The sequence below is a fragment of the Saccopteryx leptura genome, chromosome 6 (assembly GCF_036850995.1).
Source record: "Saccopteryx leptura isolate mSacLep1 chromosome 6, mSacLep1_pri_phased_curated, whole genome shotgun sequence".
NCBI lineage: Eukaryota > Metazoa > Chordata > Mammalia > Chiroptera > Emballonuridae > Saccopteryx > Saccopteryx leptura.
In genome coordinates, this window is record NC_089508.1 from 157,492,889 (window position 1) to 157,509,078 (window position 16,190).

General features: G+C 50.7%; 1 protein-coding gene across 2 annotated transcripts; it reads right to left on the bottom strand.

The window, feature by feature from the left end:
* Positions 1 to 1,410: 1,410 nt before the first annotated feature.
* CXCL14 (C-X-C motif chemokine ligand 14) lies at positions 1,411 to 9,831 on the bottom strand. Of its 2 annotated transcripts, none has more exons than XM_066343447.1 (4): positions 9,552 to 9,831; positions 9,273 to 9,378; positions 5,402 to 5,515; positions 1,411 to 2,596 (listed from the first exon to the last, which is right to left on the bottom strand). In XM_066343447.1, the coding sequence occupies exons 1-4, from the start codon at positions 9,613 to 9,615 to the stop codon at positions 2,581 to 2,583; spliced, it is 300 nt and encodes a 99-aa protein (XP_066199544.1). In that variant the 5' UTR covers positions 9,616 to 9,831; the 3' UTR covers positions 1,411 to 2,580. The 2 variants fall into 2 exon arrangements, with proteins under 2 accessions (XP_066199544.1, XP_066199542.1); XM_066343445.1 differs by having other exon boundaries at positions 9,273 to 9,381.
* Between the last annotated feature and the right edge of the window lie 6,359 nt (positions 9,832 to 16,190).

Below are 16,190 nucleotides of genomic sequence, written 5' to 3' on the forward strand. Positions count from 1 at the left end.
TGGAAGATGAGGTGCTGGTGCTAGAAGCACAGGTGAGCTAGAGGAGAACCCACTCGGGCGGGGAGGTGTGCTGTGGCCTGTTCAGAGGGAGTGGAAGCAGCAGTACAGAGGATGCTGTCCCTCCCCCACCGTGATGGACAGAGAGGCCTCTGTGTTGGTGGGGTAGAGAGTGGGGAGGGTGGAGGGTTTGGAGGCTGGTGATGGTGGGTCTCTGTCAGCTGACTTCCTTACAATGGCACCTCCCTCAACCCCCAAGCAAAGGCTCCTGGGAAAAGGGCAGACTGTTCTTTGCTGCCCTGTTATGTGGCTTTCCACCTGGGCACTGTTCTGTTGGTTGGTGTCCAGGCTTCCCTGTCCAGTCTCCTTTCTTTCTCCACAGTGAGGGGGAAGGTGACACCGGGCATTCACGGTGCCCCAGGCCCAGCGTGGCGCTGGCCCACCCCTCCTGTTTCTCTAGCAGGAAGGCAGTTGGGCTCAGCTATCTGAGCAGTGTATGGGTGACTTTGGGCAACTTTCTTAATTTCTCTGGTTCTTAGTTTCTTTAGAAATACATCTGGTGTGACAATGTTGCCAGGAGATGAGGCTGTGATAGGAAGGGCCTGCAGTGGCACCCGGCTGAGGACATGCTAGGCCAGGGTCCTTGCTGTGTGTCCTCACAAGTATTGGCACACGCCAGCTGTGCATGTCAGCGGCTCCTGATTCCTAGTGTAGCAGACAAGATGTTCAGACAGGTGGAAGTGTGTCCCCTTGGACAGCCCTGCAGAGAGTGGGGGAGCCAAGTGGGCACAGAGGGGCCTGTTTCAGGGCCTGGTTGATGTGGATGCAGTGAAATGTATCCTGGTATTATGCAAATGCACGGAGCTCACATTTACCAGATGCTCACTGTGCCCTAGTACCAGGCTTTCTGTAGCTCGCCTCCTTTGGCCTCAGAAGCACCACGAGCTGTGCACTCGTCGTCTCTATCTTGCAGAAGCAGAAATGGAGCCTCAGTCTCTCCCCAGCAGTGACTCCCAGACAATCTGACTCCAGAGCCCCACAGCCTCTTGACGGGCACTGCCCGCCCCGTTTGAGCCCCACAGGAATCTCGGGGCCCTGCATCACAGGGATCTTGAGTGGGCCTCGTATAATCTCTTCCCTAAATGGGGACCATAGTGGGGCTCTTCAGTTCCGTACACACTGATGAACTTGCCCCAGGTGTGGGAGTCGGGCAGGGAGGAAGCAGTAGCCTGGAGGCCTGCCTCTGTCTCTGGACCATGCTGACATCCATGTGACATGTGACAGTGTTGGCAGGTATTTGGGAAACACCAGTTTTCTTTCCAATACGTGCGTCCCCATTTATTCAAGACATGGTGAGCATTTGATTGTCATCCTGGCTTAATTAAATAGAAAAAAAAATTCAGAAGTCTAGAATTTTGGTATTTTTCAAATATATTTTATTACTTTTCCGTTTGTCTTAAAAATATGAAACCTGCATGCAACGCTAATGGTTTCTGACATTTACATATAGCATACGACACAGCAGTACAATGTGGCACTCACTGAAGGGGCAGTGTGTGCTGGGGCATTCTTAAGGGTATATTCACAAAGGAAAGGGTGCATGGTCATCTTAGCTTTCAGAAGAGGGCTGCACTGTTTAACATTGAAGCATTACGTGGGGATCACAGATGGATTGCTTTTGTACTACATGTTCCATTGTGACGAGGGAAAGAAACATGCTTTGAAGATCCTCCCTTGTCACCAGAATGTGTGTCTGTAGTTGTGTGAATACTGTGCATGTATTCATATATTTTAAAGATTTCTCCTAAGGTTTTCGCTAACAGTGTCAAGAACTTCACATGCTTCAGAAGCATTAACTGTTGAGGCAGTGAACTTCCACAAACCCTCAGCATGGAAAGGAAACCCAAGTCCTTCCTTAAAGGACCATTTGCTTTGCCATCCTAGGATCTTGGAAATATTTCCTAGAGTCTGCAAAAATTAACCAGGGGGACAAAGCACATTTCTCTGGCACTCAAACTTGAGTTCATAAAAAGAACAGATGCAGAGAGATCTGCTCCTACTTGTCCAGCAACTGAGGCCACTGTGTACTCCCCCTGAGGCTGTGACTGACCGTGAGCTCAGGAGACCCCATGGCAGCTGTGCCGAGGCACCAGGACCTCTGAGCGGAAGCTTCCTGCGCTAGAATGGAGCAGTGCTGCTATGAAATGTCTCAACCAAGCTCCCTGTTCCTCCCAGGTGCTTATAAAGCTCAGATGTATAGTGATGTCTGGACAAATACAAAAAAACCCCACATTTTTTTTTACAAAGGAAAGGCATGAGCTTTTTGCTTTTCAGTAAAAAGTAGCCTGTGATGAAGTCTGGAACGCAAGAGAGATGGGTCTTACATCTGGAAGCCTTTTGCATACAGCTATAAAATGTAAAAAGTGACCCTTGGTAAAAAGTGCTTTGTAACAATATATAATTTGTGCCTTATGCCCGTGAGAAAGAAAGGGTTGTTGTTTTTTGTTTGTTTTTTTTAAAATCTGCAGAGTCCTTTGCTGTTTCCCAACCAGTATGAAGTTTTCTCATCAGGGGTTTTTCACTCTATTCTTCATAGACCCTGGGAAGAGAAAAACCCACGTAAGTGCTCAGGCAATGGATGGGATGGTGGCTTCACTACATTGACTCTTGTCTCTGGCAATGCCCCCTCCCAGGATGGCAGGGGCCTGGAGAGTGGGAGCATCTGAAAGGATGCCATCACAAGGACCACAAAGTGCACCTGAATCTGGCTTTGTCTTTCTAAAAAGCCTCAACCTCTGTAGTTTCATTGTACCCTCAAAGCCCTATGAAGCAAACCCTCTTAGTATATGGTGGAAACTGAGGCACGAGAGATTTAGGGACAGTGAAGTCTCTGGTGGGAAGGAGGTCTGTCTCCAGCATGGGCCGGGGGTGAGGAGAGGCATCTGCCGCCTCAGTTCAGGCTTCTGTCTTTCTGTGTATTGTACCCAAAGGTAGCTGCCTTGAGACTGTGTCATGGGGCTGGGGCTGTCATGGAGGCCATGGCTCGAGGTCACTTCCTCCAGCAGTTAACAGGCCTGTGTGCATTCACAAACTGACCTTTTCACTCACCTCCCAAACCATCTCTATTTAACTACTTTCACCTCTTCTGCTCCACAGCTGCCATGGGGCTGCACTTCACATTCAGATAGCCCATTGCTCCCTCTGCCTGTCTCCTGATTTCTGAACAAGACTGCCTCGTTGTGCATTGCAATCAAATGCCTGCTGCTGCCGCCAGTGGCCACCGGTAGCTCTGAGATGCTCGGAGCTCTCTAGTCCGGACCCCAGGGGCTGGGCCGGCCCACTATCTTCCCCTTCCTCTACCCTAGGTTCACCATGCTCTCCCTTTCTCTGCAAAGAGGGCTTAAGTTCTCTTATCTCCATTCTGCATTCACCAAGACAATTTTGATCTTTTATATAGTGGGGAGGACAAGGGAGTGCCCCCCCTTCTCTTCTAGGACACCTCAGCATTTCAAGAAAGAGGGATGAACTCATGTTGTAATGAAATGACGGAGTTCTGGGAGCGGAAGTGCCCACACTGCTCACAGCATTGGAATTTGGAAAAATAAAAAGGACAGGGCTGCAGGGCACATGCCCATTTCTTCTTCCCCAGGGCTGGGGCCCAGGTGGAGGGTGAGGGATAAGTATGCCTGAGGAAAGGCCTGAGTGTCTCCTGGCGGTCTGATGAAGATGTTCTCTACCCTTTCATGGACTGGCCCTGAGGCTAGCCTCAATATACTTTTGATGACACAGGGCCCAGAGAGTGATAGTGGATGGGACAGGGTCCTGCTTTTGCCATGTGAGCTGCCTGTCCTGACCAGAAAGAGGGCTTCCTTCCCACCAGACTTACAGAAAATAATCTCTCACTCTCATCATTTTCTATTTCAAGCAACTGCAGATGAGGCAGTTTTGGAGGCAGCTCAAAGGGCTCAAGAACTGGGGCTGTGCTCCAGTGTCAGCCAGGGAGGAGCTGGTCCCTGGCTGAACTTAGGGCAGAAGGGCCATCTGGGGCAGCACAGGGACCTGTGGTAGGGAGGAGTAAGGTGACACTGGGAGGCCTGGCTTCCCACCTTGTGCTCCCATCCCCGCTCAGCCTTGGTGTCCTCCTCTGCAGGACAGGGTGCTGACTCCAGCTCCTGGGAGGCTCACCTGCACATGTGAGCAGGCACATGTGTGTCTGATGTGTGCACTTCCCTGGCTGAGCTATGCAGATACAGATGTGCACAGGCTCTGGGTGTGTGAGGACAGGCCTGCTGCAGGACCAGCTCATGTCTTTGTGGTATAGGGGAACCAGGAACTTGCCTCCTCTCTGACGCCAGATCTAGGACCCCAGGAGATCAGAGCTGCTATCTTCTGATTATGGAGACATAGAGCCCAGAGAGATTATAGGTCTGGTTCAGGGCTTAGGTCATTGGGCCACTGCTGCCTCTGAGGTTAAGCTCTGATTTTAAAGGGTCAAATCCAAGGTCTTTCCCTGCACCTGGGTGGGAAGGAGTTTATCAGGTTTCTGGGCAGCAAGGGACATGAAGAGAGAATATATTGTTGGCAAGGAGCCATCCTTATCATCTTGTGGGTATACCTACAGTTTGTTTGTTTGTTTTATATTTTTCCAAAATTAGAAGCAAGGAGGCAGTCAGACTCCTGCATGTGCCTGACCGGGATCCACCTGGCATGTCCACCAGGGGGCAATGCTATGCCCATATGGGGCGTCGCTCCGTTGCAGCTGGAGCCATTCTAGTGCCTGAGACGGACGCCATGGAGCTGTCCTCAGCACCCAGGCCAACTTTGCTCCAGTGGAGCCTTGGCTGTGGGAGGGGAAGAGAGAGATAGAGAGAAAGGAAAGGGGGAAGGGTGGAGAAGCAAATGGGTGCCTCTCCGGGAATCCAACCCGGAACTTCCACACACCAGGCCTACGCTGTACTGCTCAGCCAACTGGCCAGGGCCTGTACCTACAGTTTTATAGTTCATAAACCCAGTCACTAAAGTGGTCCTCTTTCACCCTATAAGAATCATAGAGTGGTGCTAGGTGCTCACTCACCTTTGATAGAAGGAACTATCCCAAGGTCATATAACTTGGAATATTTAAATAATAAGAAGAATGAGACTGGAATATAAAATTTAAAATAAAACAAACCTTAGCTTACAAAAGGATACATTTTTGATGCTTAGAACTGTCTAATAGAGCAATAGCCTGCTCTATTAAGTGGTGAGTTCCTCATCCCTGGGGGTATGTAATCACTGTTTGGGTATCTGTCTGCTCTGGTTACTGTGATGGGTGTTCACCCATTAGACATGGCTGGAGGAGCTACAAGGGGTCCAGGATCTGGGTCTGGGGAAGGTGGGAGGAAGGTGATGGGGTGGGGCGTACCTGCGCTTCTCGTTCCAGGCATTGTACCACTTGATGAACCGCTTGGTGCTCTGCAGCTTGGGGTGCAGACAGTGCTCCTGACCCCGGTACCGAGACACACTTTTGGTGGTGATGCTGAAATGGAGTGGGATAAGGTAGAGGATTGAGGAACCTGAATGTCAGCCCCTTGGTGTGGCCTGTGGGTGGCCCTGGTCTGTCCCAATCAGGGCGCTGAGAGACTGTGGCCTCCTCCCTCCTTTCAAGGGAGCCTGGCTACATGCTCACTCCCAAACTGGCTCTGTGGAAGGTTCTGGTCATCCCCTTCATCTCTGACTCCATGTTAAGGTCTAAACCTGTACTGAGCGATCGGCTTTCACTTTTCTCCCCAGCGCCCTCAGAGTCTGGGATAGTGACCCCTCAACACCGCCCGTCATCCCTACCCCCCACCCCACTCGTGGTGTTGTCTATAGGGCTCAAGCTTCCCTTGGGAAACAAGGGTCAGGGGCCTCTTCTCACTCCTCTGAACCTGGGGTTGAGAGGTAGAGAGAGCTAATTCCATAAGACACATATACCAAGGCCTCTTTCCTTGGGTGTGAGTTGCTCACAGCAGGGCTTGGACATGCTCTGCGCACACTGTGATCTCTGACCCTTCAAACCCCAGTTGCCCCCAATCCCTGCAGATTATCTTGGGGCTGCTGATCCTAGAGCTAAGTCTTGTTGGCCTTGAAGCCCATTGTTGTTCCTCAGCTTGAAGTACCAGCTGTCTCACCCTGAGGCAGAAAAATAAGACCTCTCTTCAGGCCTCTATCATCCAATGGCAGCCTAGCCATTCAGTAGAGAAGCAGGTGGCATTGTAGGTGTAGGACCTGGATTTGAATCCCAGGCCTGTCTGTGGGATCTTGGGGAACTGCTCTGATTCCAGTTTGCCCATCTGTGAAATGGGTATAATAGTAGGCATACCTCTTAAGGCATACCTTAAGGTTATTGGGATGATTAAAGGACATAATCTATGCAGAGTGCCTAGCACTTGGTAGATGTGCAGTGAATAGTTACTGTTGTTAGTTACTATTGTTAATGATCATGGATGATGAGGTGGCCATGGAGAAAGCGGAGCCTTAGTGTGTGAGCTCCAGCCTGGAGGGGAAGGCAGACTGCTGCCCAGAACTGCTGTGCCCATCTCTGTCGGGGCTGGGCCGCAGTCGCAGCAGTTAGGAGAAACTTCTGGGTTGGGGGAGAAGGATGGCGTTAAACAATGAGGGAACTCCTGGGGACATGGAACATGGAAAAGTGGAAGGTAAGAGGTGAGGATGTCACTCCCTGAGGGATCATAGCAAGAGCAAGCTATGGGGAGGACTGGGGTACTGGCAGTGTGGGGGTGGGGAAAGAAGGGGGTTAGAGGTCTGAGGGGGAGCAGCAAGGAGGGAGAGACCAGTTAGGCCCCTGCAGGCCCCCAGAAATAAAGGGTTAGGGCTTATGGACCAAGTTCTAGAAGGGATCAGAGTGTCCATGAACTCTGAGTCTCTTAATTGATGGGAGAGGAATCTTGCCGCAGAACGGGGATAGAGTATTTGTGGCCAGCTTACTCTTGTTTGCTCCTGTGCTCTAAGTTTCCAGGGACCCCCACCATGGCCTAAGCTTCCTGGGGCAGAGATGGGTCTTCCACTGATGTTGGGTGACTGGACCCTGACCTCACTGGCCCTCACTCTCCAAGTCTTGTCCCTCCTTTGTGGTCTCGAGCACAGGGCCAGGCTTCAGAATGGCATCTGGACGTTCTCCTCCCCCATGGTACCTGGTCTCTTTGCAGGAATAGCCCTGCATTGCTCTCTGCCTGCAATGCTGCTCCTAACACTTGCAATAAAAGGACGTGGCAAACCCTGAGAAAACTCCCTCCTCATTAGGTCAGTGTGCAGCCGGAGGGACCTAAAGTCTGGAGGCCTAAAGGTTGGGGATTGGGACAGATACTCACTCCTCCACCAGAGACTTAAATGCTCTGCCACAATGCTAGCACTATGGAAATTGGTTTTGGGTGAAGACACAAGGATTTCTTCCCTCAGCAATAACTCAGAAATTCTGGGTCCTGCATCCCTCTCTTCAGTGGTGCTGGGGTGCCGAAGGTTTTGGTAAGAGCTCAGAGGACATATAACACAAATGACTTTTCCTAGAATCTGGGCTGTGCTGGACCCTTCTGGGCGCAAGGACTCCCACTTGCAAAGCAGATGGTTCCCCTCCCCTACCCCATCAGAGATTTCTGGGTGAGTCAGGGTGAGCTGGAAAACTTGCTTTTGTTCAGCCTTTGTGGCTGAAAACCTGCTTTGGCAAAAAGTGCTGGCTCTTCATCTGATCTAAGAGTCTCAGAAGCTTGAGAGGAGAGGACTGCCAGCTCCTTAGGGCTGGGGGTTGGCCTGGGTGTGGGGCAGAGGTTTAGGAGAGGGTGACTGAGTGTGGGTCTCATGATGCTTCTGCAAGTTTTCACAAGGCTACATAAAGCCTTTTCATGCACTTGCCTGTCTCTGTTTCCTCTCTACTCTTAAAGTTGAGCCAGGAAAAGGAGCAAGCCTATTGACTGAGCGCTCTGTCCTTTTGAGATGTCACTGCACCCCACAGCCTGCTTCTCCTCCCCTGCAAGGTGTCAGCAACTGGACTTGATGTGTGAAGCATTCTTCAGCACTTCAGGGACTGCAAACTGAACCTGCAACATCCCTATCGCTTTCCAGTCCCTAAGCTGAGAGTTAGGAGGGGCTTGTAGCACTTCCTTCAGCTCCTGTGGTCTCTGTTTGCCACAAAAGGGATTTTCTGGCTGTTTTTCTTGACTTGGGCACATCACGCAAGGGGCAAGACAAAGGGACAGGGATAGAAGGTTCATATAGGTGCCGGGGAAGGAAAGCGGTCGAGGTCAGCCCAGGCCAGTGATTTCCCTGGTTTCCCTAATTTCAGCCCAACTGTGCAGCCTCCAGGTAGCAGTGAGGGGTGCGAACTGTCTTTGCAGACACCCCTTTGGGCCTTTTGGGCCAAGGGAGCCAGCAGGCAGAAGGTACTCGCCCAGACTGAATATAGAGTGTGTCCTGCTTCTGGGGGGAAGGGAAGAGGGGCCAATGGCCTGTGGCAGGTATTTGGTCCCTGCTTTGCCAAGGGTTCCCTTGCTGGCCAAAGGTATATTGATGGGAAAAGTGGTGCTGGCCTCAAGTGGTTAACTGGGAAGGCAGAGGAGCAAGGAAACTCAGTGTTCTCTCTGCCCCAGTTTCAAAGATATTTCCCACATCCCTACCAAGCAGAGCTGCAGCCACGTGGCACATTAACCCCAGCAGAGCCCTTTACACAGTACTGCTCAGGCTCAGGGACCCACCAGAGTCCAGCCTGTGAAGGAAGGAGCGAGGATCATCTTCAAAACGAAATTGTTAGAAGCCAAAAACTGGCTGTCTATGGTGCCCTAATTGGACAAAGGCTCTGAAAGGAGAGTCTGAGGACTTACAACAATATTTACTTTCATTCTCTCTCTAGTAACTGGAAGGCGATATGCCTAACAGTTTGGGTGCAAATTCATTAGTTCTGGATGTTTTGAGTGCTCTCAATCTGGGTGTTCTGAGTGAGCACACAGGAGCCATTTAATCCTTCATCACCTTAGAAAGGTGGCAGTGCAAACACAGGGCTACCCATTTAGAGTCCTAGCAAGGGTGAACTTGAAGAGGCTGTTTCTGGAGCACAGGATAGTGACCCTCTTTCCAAACTCTCTTCCAGACTGTTGCACCAGTGTCCTGAGGACTCACTGGGCAGTTACAAAAGCTCTGCCAAGGCTCTGCCAAAGGTGGAGAGAAATGTTTGTTAGCCCGACCCAGCCCCACACTGTACCCCGCACCAGGTTAATGCAGCACACGCGCTCCAAGTGGGAACTCACATAACCATCTTCTCCTCGCAGTGCGGGTACTTTGGCTTCATTTCCAGCTTCTTCACGTCGCTGTAGCGGATCTTGGGCCCCTTCCGGGAGCACTTGCACTTGGACCCTGCTGTAGAGAGCACAGGGGCTGCTCAGATGCCCGCAGGGTCTCCTCACCCTCCACCGCCCTGGGTGCTCACTCAGGTCTGGGGGGGAGGCGTTCTCAGGAAGCCTAGCACTTGGCCGGTGGGTTCCCCAGCATGGGACAGGACGGCAACAAAGGATCTCCAGGGCACTCACCGTCCACTCGGATGGCGCATAGCACCAGGAGCAGCAGGAGCAGAGCAGCCGTCAGGAACCTCATGCTGGCCAGAGGAGCGCGGCGCAGGACCAGGGCAAAGGAGAGGACGCCTGTCCGCCCGTCCGTCCGTATGGCTCCGGAGATGCCGGCCGGCTCCGCTTTCTCTCTGCCCGGTGCACTTCTCGCTCCCGCTGCCCCGCTGAGTCCGTCGGTGGGTGCTTCACGATTGTCACTGCGCTGTGCTCTGCGCTGGGCTTTGCACTCACTCCACTGCCTCCCTCCGCCCGCCCTTTTAAATCCACTCCTGCCCTCCCTGAGAGCAAGCTCATTAATATGCAGAACAGCTCGGTGACTCAGTGAGATTTCCCAACACAGCGGGGGGGAGGAGACCATCCCAGCCGGCCTGCCCCAGACCTCAGCAGCACACATTCGGAGCCACCACGCGCACACGCACAATCACACACTTGTCCGCTCCCCTCGCTCCCACACACACTTCTCCTGCACACACTTGCACACCCAGACTCCAGCATGTGCACATGCCAGCGCCCAGGCTCCACCGGACAGATGAGAGGCTGCTTAAGGGCACTGCTTTTCAGATTCATGTGTTTCCTTCTGGCCACAGGGACAGACCTGCTGTTCTGAGTTCTGGGAGACCCAGCGGTCCCTGTTAGGCCAGCAGCCCAGGTGGCCAGAGCACAAAGCTTGCTCTGGAGGGAGATTGCCATAGTTATTACAGTGGCAAAGCCATCGCCTGTGCCAATGGAGCTAGCTCAAAGAGTATGTATGTGGAGAGGTTTGGTCACTCTTAGAGGAAGGCTTCCTAAAGTAGGTGTGTGACCCCTGGCTGTGCCAGCTGTCTGGGGGTGGGGAGTGCAGTGGGGAGCAGGGAGCAGCAGCTGGGGGTTCCTCACTGTCACACCATCCTCCAAAGCTGTGCAGAGAGGCCCAGTAGGGAGATATGACGATGATGACTGTCTGGATGAAGTCCATGTCTTAGACATTGTGCCAGGCTGTGTGGCATGTTGATGTGGGCCCAGGCATGGTGGCAGAATGTCCCGCTGCACTACTTACCAGTGCAGGTGACTTTACTACCATAAACCTGCGTTTCATCATCTGCAAAGTATGAGGAGTCATGGTGCCTGTCATAGGGCAGCTGTGAGAGCCACATAAGATCAGACGTAATAAGATCTATATGTAATAAAGATGACATATTTAACAGAATGTCTGGCCAGCAGTTGGTACTCAGGAAATATTACTTATTGGTGTCATTATATGCATATATGTTACATATGTATTATTTTAATTCTTACAAATGCCCTCCAACTTGGTATTTTGTTTATTTGACAGGCATAGAGGACTCAGAGAGAAGAAATAACTTGCCCAAGATCATATAGCCGAAAAGCAGATGGTTAGGCCAGGGGCGTCCCAGTGTATGTGGCTGCAGAACTGGAGCTCCCATCCCTGAGCCGTCCCGCCTCCCTCCGGCACTTGGTGAAGTGCTTCTTTGATAGACCCAGCAAAAGGATGGTGCTTCTTAGGCTCCGAGGATCCCTGGGCTTGGCTCCCAGGTGAAAGCGGGAGCCAGGGCAGAGCTGCCAGTCTCTTCTAGTTCACACAGCTCTGTGCTCTCAGCCCACCAGCTTCCTGGGGACAGCGGTGCCCAGAGGAGGGCCTGGGGCTGGGACGGGCTGGGATAGGCAGGCTGATGAGGGGCAGTGTGAGAAGAATCTGTGTTTCCTCTTCCCTAGTTGGGGAGCCTTGGCTGCCTTGAGAGCAAGCAGAGCTTTGACCAGCCAGCAGTTCCTCTGAGCTGGCTTCAGTCCATGTCCTCAGTCCTATGTGAGCACTTGTGTGTCAATACTGAAAGCAAGACCAACAACTGGACGCGGGTTTATGTGGAGGATAAGGGCAAAGGACTCAGTTTTGGCATTTTATATTAATTTTTTAAGTTAAAATTATCTTATAATATACAAGCAGCACATGCTTGTTATCAGAAAACACAAGCAGAAGACAACATAAACACACCCACACAATTCCATGTATTCAGCCATCTACACAGAGATGCTACAGTGTTATCTTTTCAAACCCTTCTCTCTTTGCTTGCATGCTTATGGACAAATGAAATCAGTGCATGTCCTGTTTAATAACCTGCTTGTTTTACCTGTCACTGTATCATCAACATTGTTCCATATGACTAGTCTTGCTTCTACAATATCTCTTTTAATGGCATCCTGTGGAGCCATATATCATAATGGCTAAGAACTTGGTGTCTGGGGTCAGACTGCCTGAGTGTGAATCCTGGCTACTAGCTGTGTGACCTTGGCTGATGACTTAACTTCTTCAGGTATTGATTTTCTCATCTGTGCGATGGGGACAAAAATGGCACCCACAGCATAGGCAGAATTAAACAAAATGGTGCATGTAACGCTTTTAATTTGGTCCCTAGCAGAGTAAGTGCTCAATGAGTGCTGAGTATTGTTATTAGTATTATATTGGTTGCAGCATACTCCATTGTACAGAAGTCTGCCGAACATTTGGATGTTTTCAAGGATATTCTCTTATATGCAGTGCTGTGTAACAAATATTCTTGGAGTTCACTTTTGGGATAGCCCTTAAAAATTGGATTATGTTGCAGAAATAGAATCCCTGGGCCATGAGCATGCCTGTTTTAAGGTTTTTAATGTAAAGTGTCCTCCCCCCAAATATTTTTGTTCTTTAAAAAGTAATTTCTTAGCTACCAAGCTTTTATAGAGCATGTGCAATATGATTTTTTTAATTAAAAATGTTACTTCTATCATATTGTTTTAATAATATGCTCATTAAGTGGAACTCTAACAACACCAGGCATCATGGGCATAGAGCTTTTATAGGGAAAAGTAGTTAGTTAGCTCTGAAAATATGGACCAAAGTTTCCAAACTTCATGGGCCAGACCAGAGGTCAGACATTACAGTATTTTGTTCCCATTGTACTCATAAATCTATGTGTGCTCACCGTTGGCTGGCAAAACACAACCACTGTGTCTCTGCAAACAGCGTTTGCCCTGTTTGTGTGAGCAGTCTGGGTCCGTGGGTACAGGAGAGGGTGGAGGGAGGGCCTTTACTGCAGTGGGTCTCTGGGTGATGTTGCTCACTCAGGGAGGGCGGAGCTTGACCCCTGACATGCCTGCAGGGTGCACTCTCCACTGAGCTCCTGCGGGGTCTTTGAGTAGATAGAGGACAGGGTGCGGTGGGCTTGGGCTTGGGTGAGGCTGTTCTTTGCACAGTGGCACAGCCGGACTTAAGGGGACCCCTGCAGTGCACTGAAGGAGCACTAGCCAGCTGTGCCCTCTGCAGTGCATTCTGGCCTGTGTGCAGCTATTTAAGATCATTCTGGGTTCTCTGGGAGGGGTGGATACAAGCTGAGGGGGCACAGAGGTAGGAGGAAGTAGAAGCAGGGAATTATTCCTTGAGGGAGTGGAAAATTGGCTGAGACCCTGGGGATTCACTTAGTGATACTATTCACATTGCCTGAGCACCACTGCATGCCAGGCTCTGTGCACAGTGCTGGAGATATAGGGGTGTGTCTGTCCTTAAGGAACACAAAGTCTAGTGGGAAGACATACAGTAACCAAATAACCAGAGATACACATGAAATTACCCAGGAGCTAGGCCTGATGAAGGCAAACTGCTCCTATGAGGCTAGCTAGGTAGGGATCTGACCAGGCAGGGAGGTGGGGACACTGTCCCACTGGAAGTGCCCACTGAGATGGAATCTGAAGGATGAGAAGGAGTTAACTAGGTGGCAATGGGAGAGAGGCCACTCCTGCCCCTTTACCGTCCCTGCTCCTCACACTGTAACCTCCTGGGGAGGGTGTAAGCCCCCTACTGGCTCCTGATCTCACCCAGAGTCAAAGCCGAGTCCCCAGCAGTGCCCATAGGGCTCTGCCCCCTCGTGACCAGCGTCTACTGCTCTTCCCATGGTTGTGCTCTACCACACCGCCTTGTCCTGTCACTCAGACATGCTGAACCCGTTCCCATCTTTGTGATTACTGACCCCTCTGCCCAAACCACTGTTCCCCAGATGTAGGCGGGTGGTCCTCTTCTCCTTATTGAAGCCTCAGCTGGAATAGTCACTTTTCAGATGCAGTCACACTGCCAGCAGTCACTCTCTGTGCTGGTGACTTATTTTACTTTCTACATTGTACGTACCACAGCCTCTCATTGTACTGTCTTTATGTCTATTTTATAGTGTGTTATGGATCGTTCTGTGGTCTGCTGGTTCTGTGAAGGGGGCCTGTGTCTGTCTTCTTCATCCTCAATGCTTACAGCAGTGCTTTGATCATATAGTAGGAGCTCATTTTGAGTAGATATGCTAGGTATTTCAGGCAAATGCCCAGGAGTGTGAGAGAGTACTGCTAAAATGAGGCTGTGTAGACTATGAGGTTATGTGTGTGTGTGTGTGTGTGTGTGTGTGTGTGTGTGTGTGTGAGAGAGAGAGAGAGAGAGAGAGAGAGAGAGAGTAAGAGGTGGGTAAGGGAGCCCATTGGTGAGGCTATGTTCCCAGGAAAGCCAGTTCCTTCCCAAGGCCTTTGCTTTAGAAAAAGGCCTCTGGGAGGAGGAGGAGGTGAATGAACAGGAGTGTGGCTTTCCAGGAAACCCCAGAGTCTTTGGGCACCACCTCTTAGGTCCATTGAGAAGGTTCTTCTTCTTCTTCTTTTTTTTTTTTGTATTTTTCCGAAGCTAGAAACAGGGAGGCAGTCAGACAAACTCCCGCATGCGCCCGACTGGGATCCACCCGGCACACCCACCAGGGGGCGATGCTCTGCCCATCCGGGCGTCGCTCTGTTGCAACCAGAGCCATTCTAGCACCTGAGGCAGAGGCCACAGAGCCATCCTCAGCGCCTAGGCAAACTTTGCTCCAGTGGAGCCTTGGCTGCGGGAGGGGAAGAGAGAGACAGGGAAGAAGGAGAGGGGGAGGGGTGGAGAAGCAGATGGGCGCTTCTACTGTGTGCCCTGGCCGGGAATAGAACCCGGGACTCCTGCACACCAGGCCAACGCTCTACCACTGAGCCAACTGGCCAGGGCCGAGAAGGTTCTTCTTGACTGGTCAAGGCTATTTTCCTGGCATGGGAGTTGGAGTTGGGAGACATGCCAGTTCCTCTTCCCAGCCCCCAGGTCTTCCCAGGTCTGGCCTCAGAAGAGGCATCCCTCCCTACCTCCCTGATGGGACAGGGCCATTCTGGAATCCAGAACGAGAGGGGATGAAGCTCCACCTAACCCTCATTGCCAAGACGAGGAAGCTGAGGTCCACCTAGACGCAAATGTCTGCCTGTCCTGCAGCCAGCTGCTTGGGCCACAGTGTCATCTCTCATTTCATGTGGGGTATCCCAAATACTTGCTTCAATAGCTGTGAGCTCAGGCCAGGCGGGCATCCTGCCTCTCCAGCTCCAGCTGCTGGAGGTCTGGGTGCTTCTCCCCAGAGTAGCCCCACCTGTAGAACCTGGCAGCAAGCAGCCCCTTTGCTGTTCTCCCTTAGCACAGCCCTGCCTCTTGACCCTCTCAGGGCCTTGCTGGGAGGTGGAGGGGTAGCAGGTTTCCTGAGGACGACTCTTGGTTTCCACCTCTACAGTTGGAATGCTTAGGAAGCCTGAGCAACGAAGCCTAGAGGAAAAGAAACAGGAGGTGGTTGGGCGATGCTGAGTTAGGCTCCAGGTAGCCAGCCTGCTGGCAGCAGAGGGGCCCCGTGAGTACCCTGAACATGGGGGAAATGCCCACAGCAAATACAGCAGACCAGTAATAGCCTTTAGTCTGCCATTTATTCATTCAGCACCACCTCATGGCAGAGAAGCATCTTTACTATATTCAGGACTCAAGCAAAGATACTTTCGAAGGCCCTAACATGTAAATGAACAGAGGACATCAAAGGGCAATTCAGAGGGGAAACAGAAAGAAAACCAATTATTAACCAATCCATGAAAGAATGTGCATTCTCATTAGCAATAAAAAAAAAGCACATTACTGCTACAGTATCGTGGCATTTTGTTTGGGGTCCTACTCAAAAATTGAATACTTATTTTAAATATTAACATCCAAAGCTGACAATGGTAAAGTAAGGAAGAGCCACTTAAGCATCAGTGGTGGGACTATAAATAGGTAAAAGAATTTTAGGAAATTTTACTTATTACACTGTGTATCCAGAGTGTGTGAAATACATAAATCATTTCACCCCATTAATTTAGTTCAGAAAACTTATTGAAACAGTTGATAGGGGAGAAATGCCACATGCAAAGATATTTCTTTTTGAAAATAAAGTGTTACCCTAAGTGCCCAACAATGGAGGATTGGTTAAGTAAACAATGAAAGCTCTAAATGAAATATTGTACTGGTATTAAGACCCATGACTACAGTCTGTAGAATTCCGTGGGGCAGACGCATGTGCAGTAAGTAGTGACAACACAAGGGCGTGTAAACACTGTGATTGGCAGTATGTAAAGCAGCAACTGCAGTATAAAGAATGGCCCCAAAAGGTACACAAACATCGTTCTCTTTGAATGGTGGGACTTTGGGTATCTTGTAGAAGTTCTCTCCTTCCTTACCAGTTTATTTGAATATTCTTATTATAAAAGGAACCCAGGAACATTCCATTTAAGGCCTGGGGC

Excerpts from the sequence above, each read along its gene's own strand:
- CXCL14 (XM_066343445.1), bottom strand. The coding sequence starts at position 9,615 with ATGAGGTTCCTGACGGCTGCTCTGCTCCTGCTGCTCCTGGTGCTATGC. Across the intron at positions 9,382-9,551 it reads ATGCGCCATCCGAGTGGACG|CAGGGTCCAAGTGCAAGTGC; the intron begins GTGAGTGCCCTG and ends TGCTCTCTACAG. Across the intron at positions 5,516-9,272 it reads TGCGAGGAGAAGATGGTTAT|CATCACCACCAAAAGTGTGT; the intron begins GTGAGTTCCCAC and ends ACTCCATTTCAG.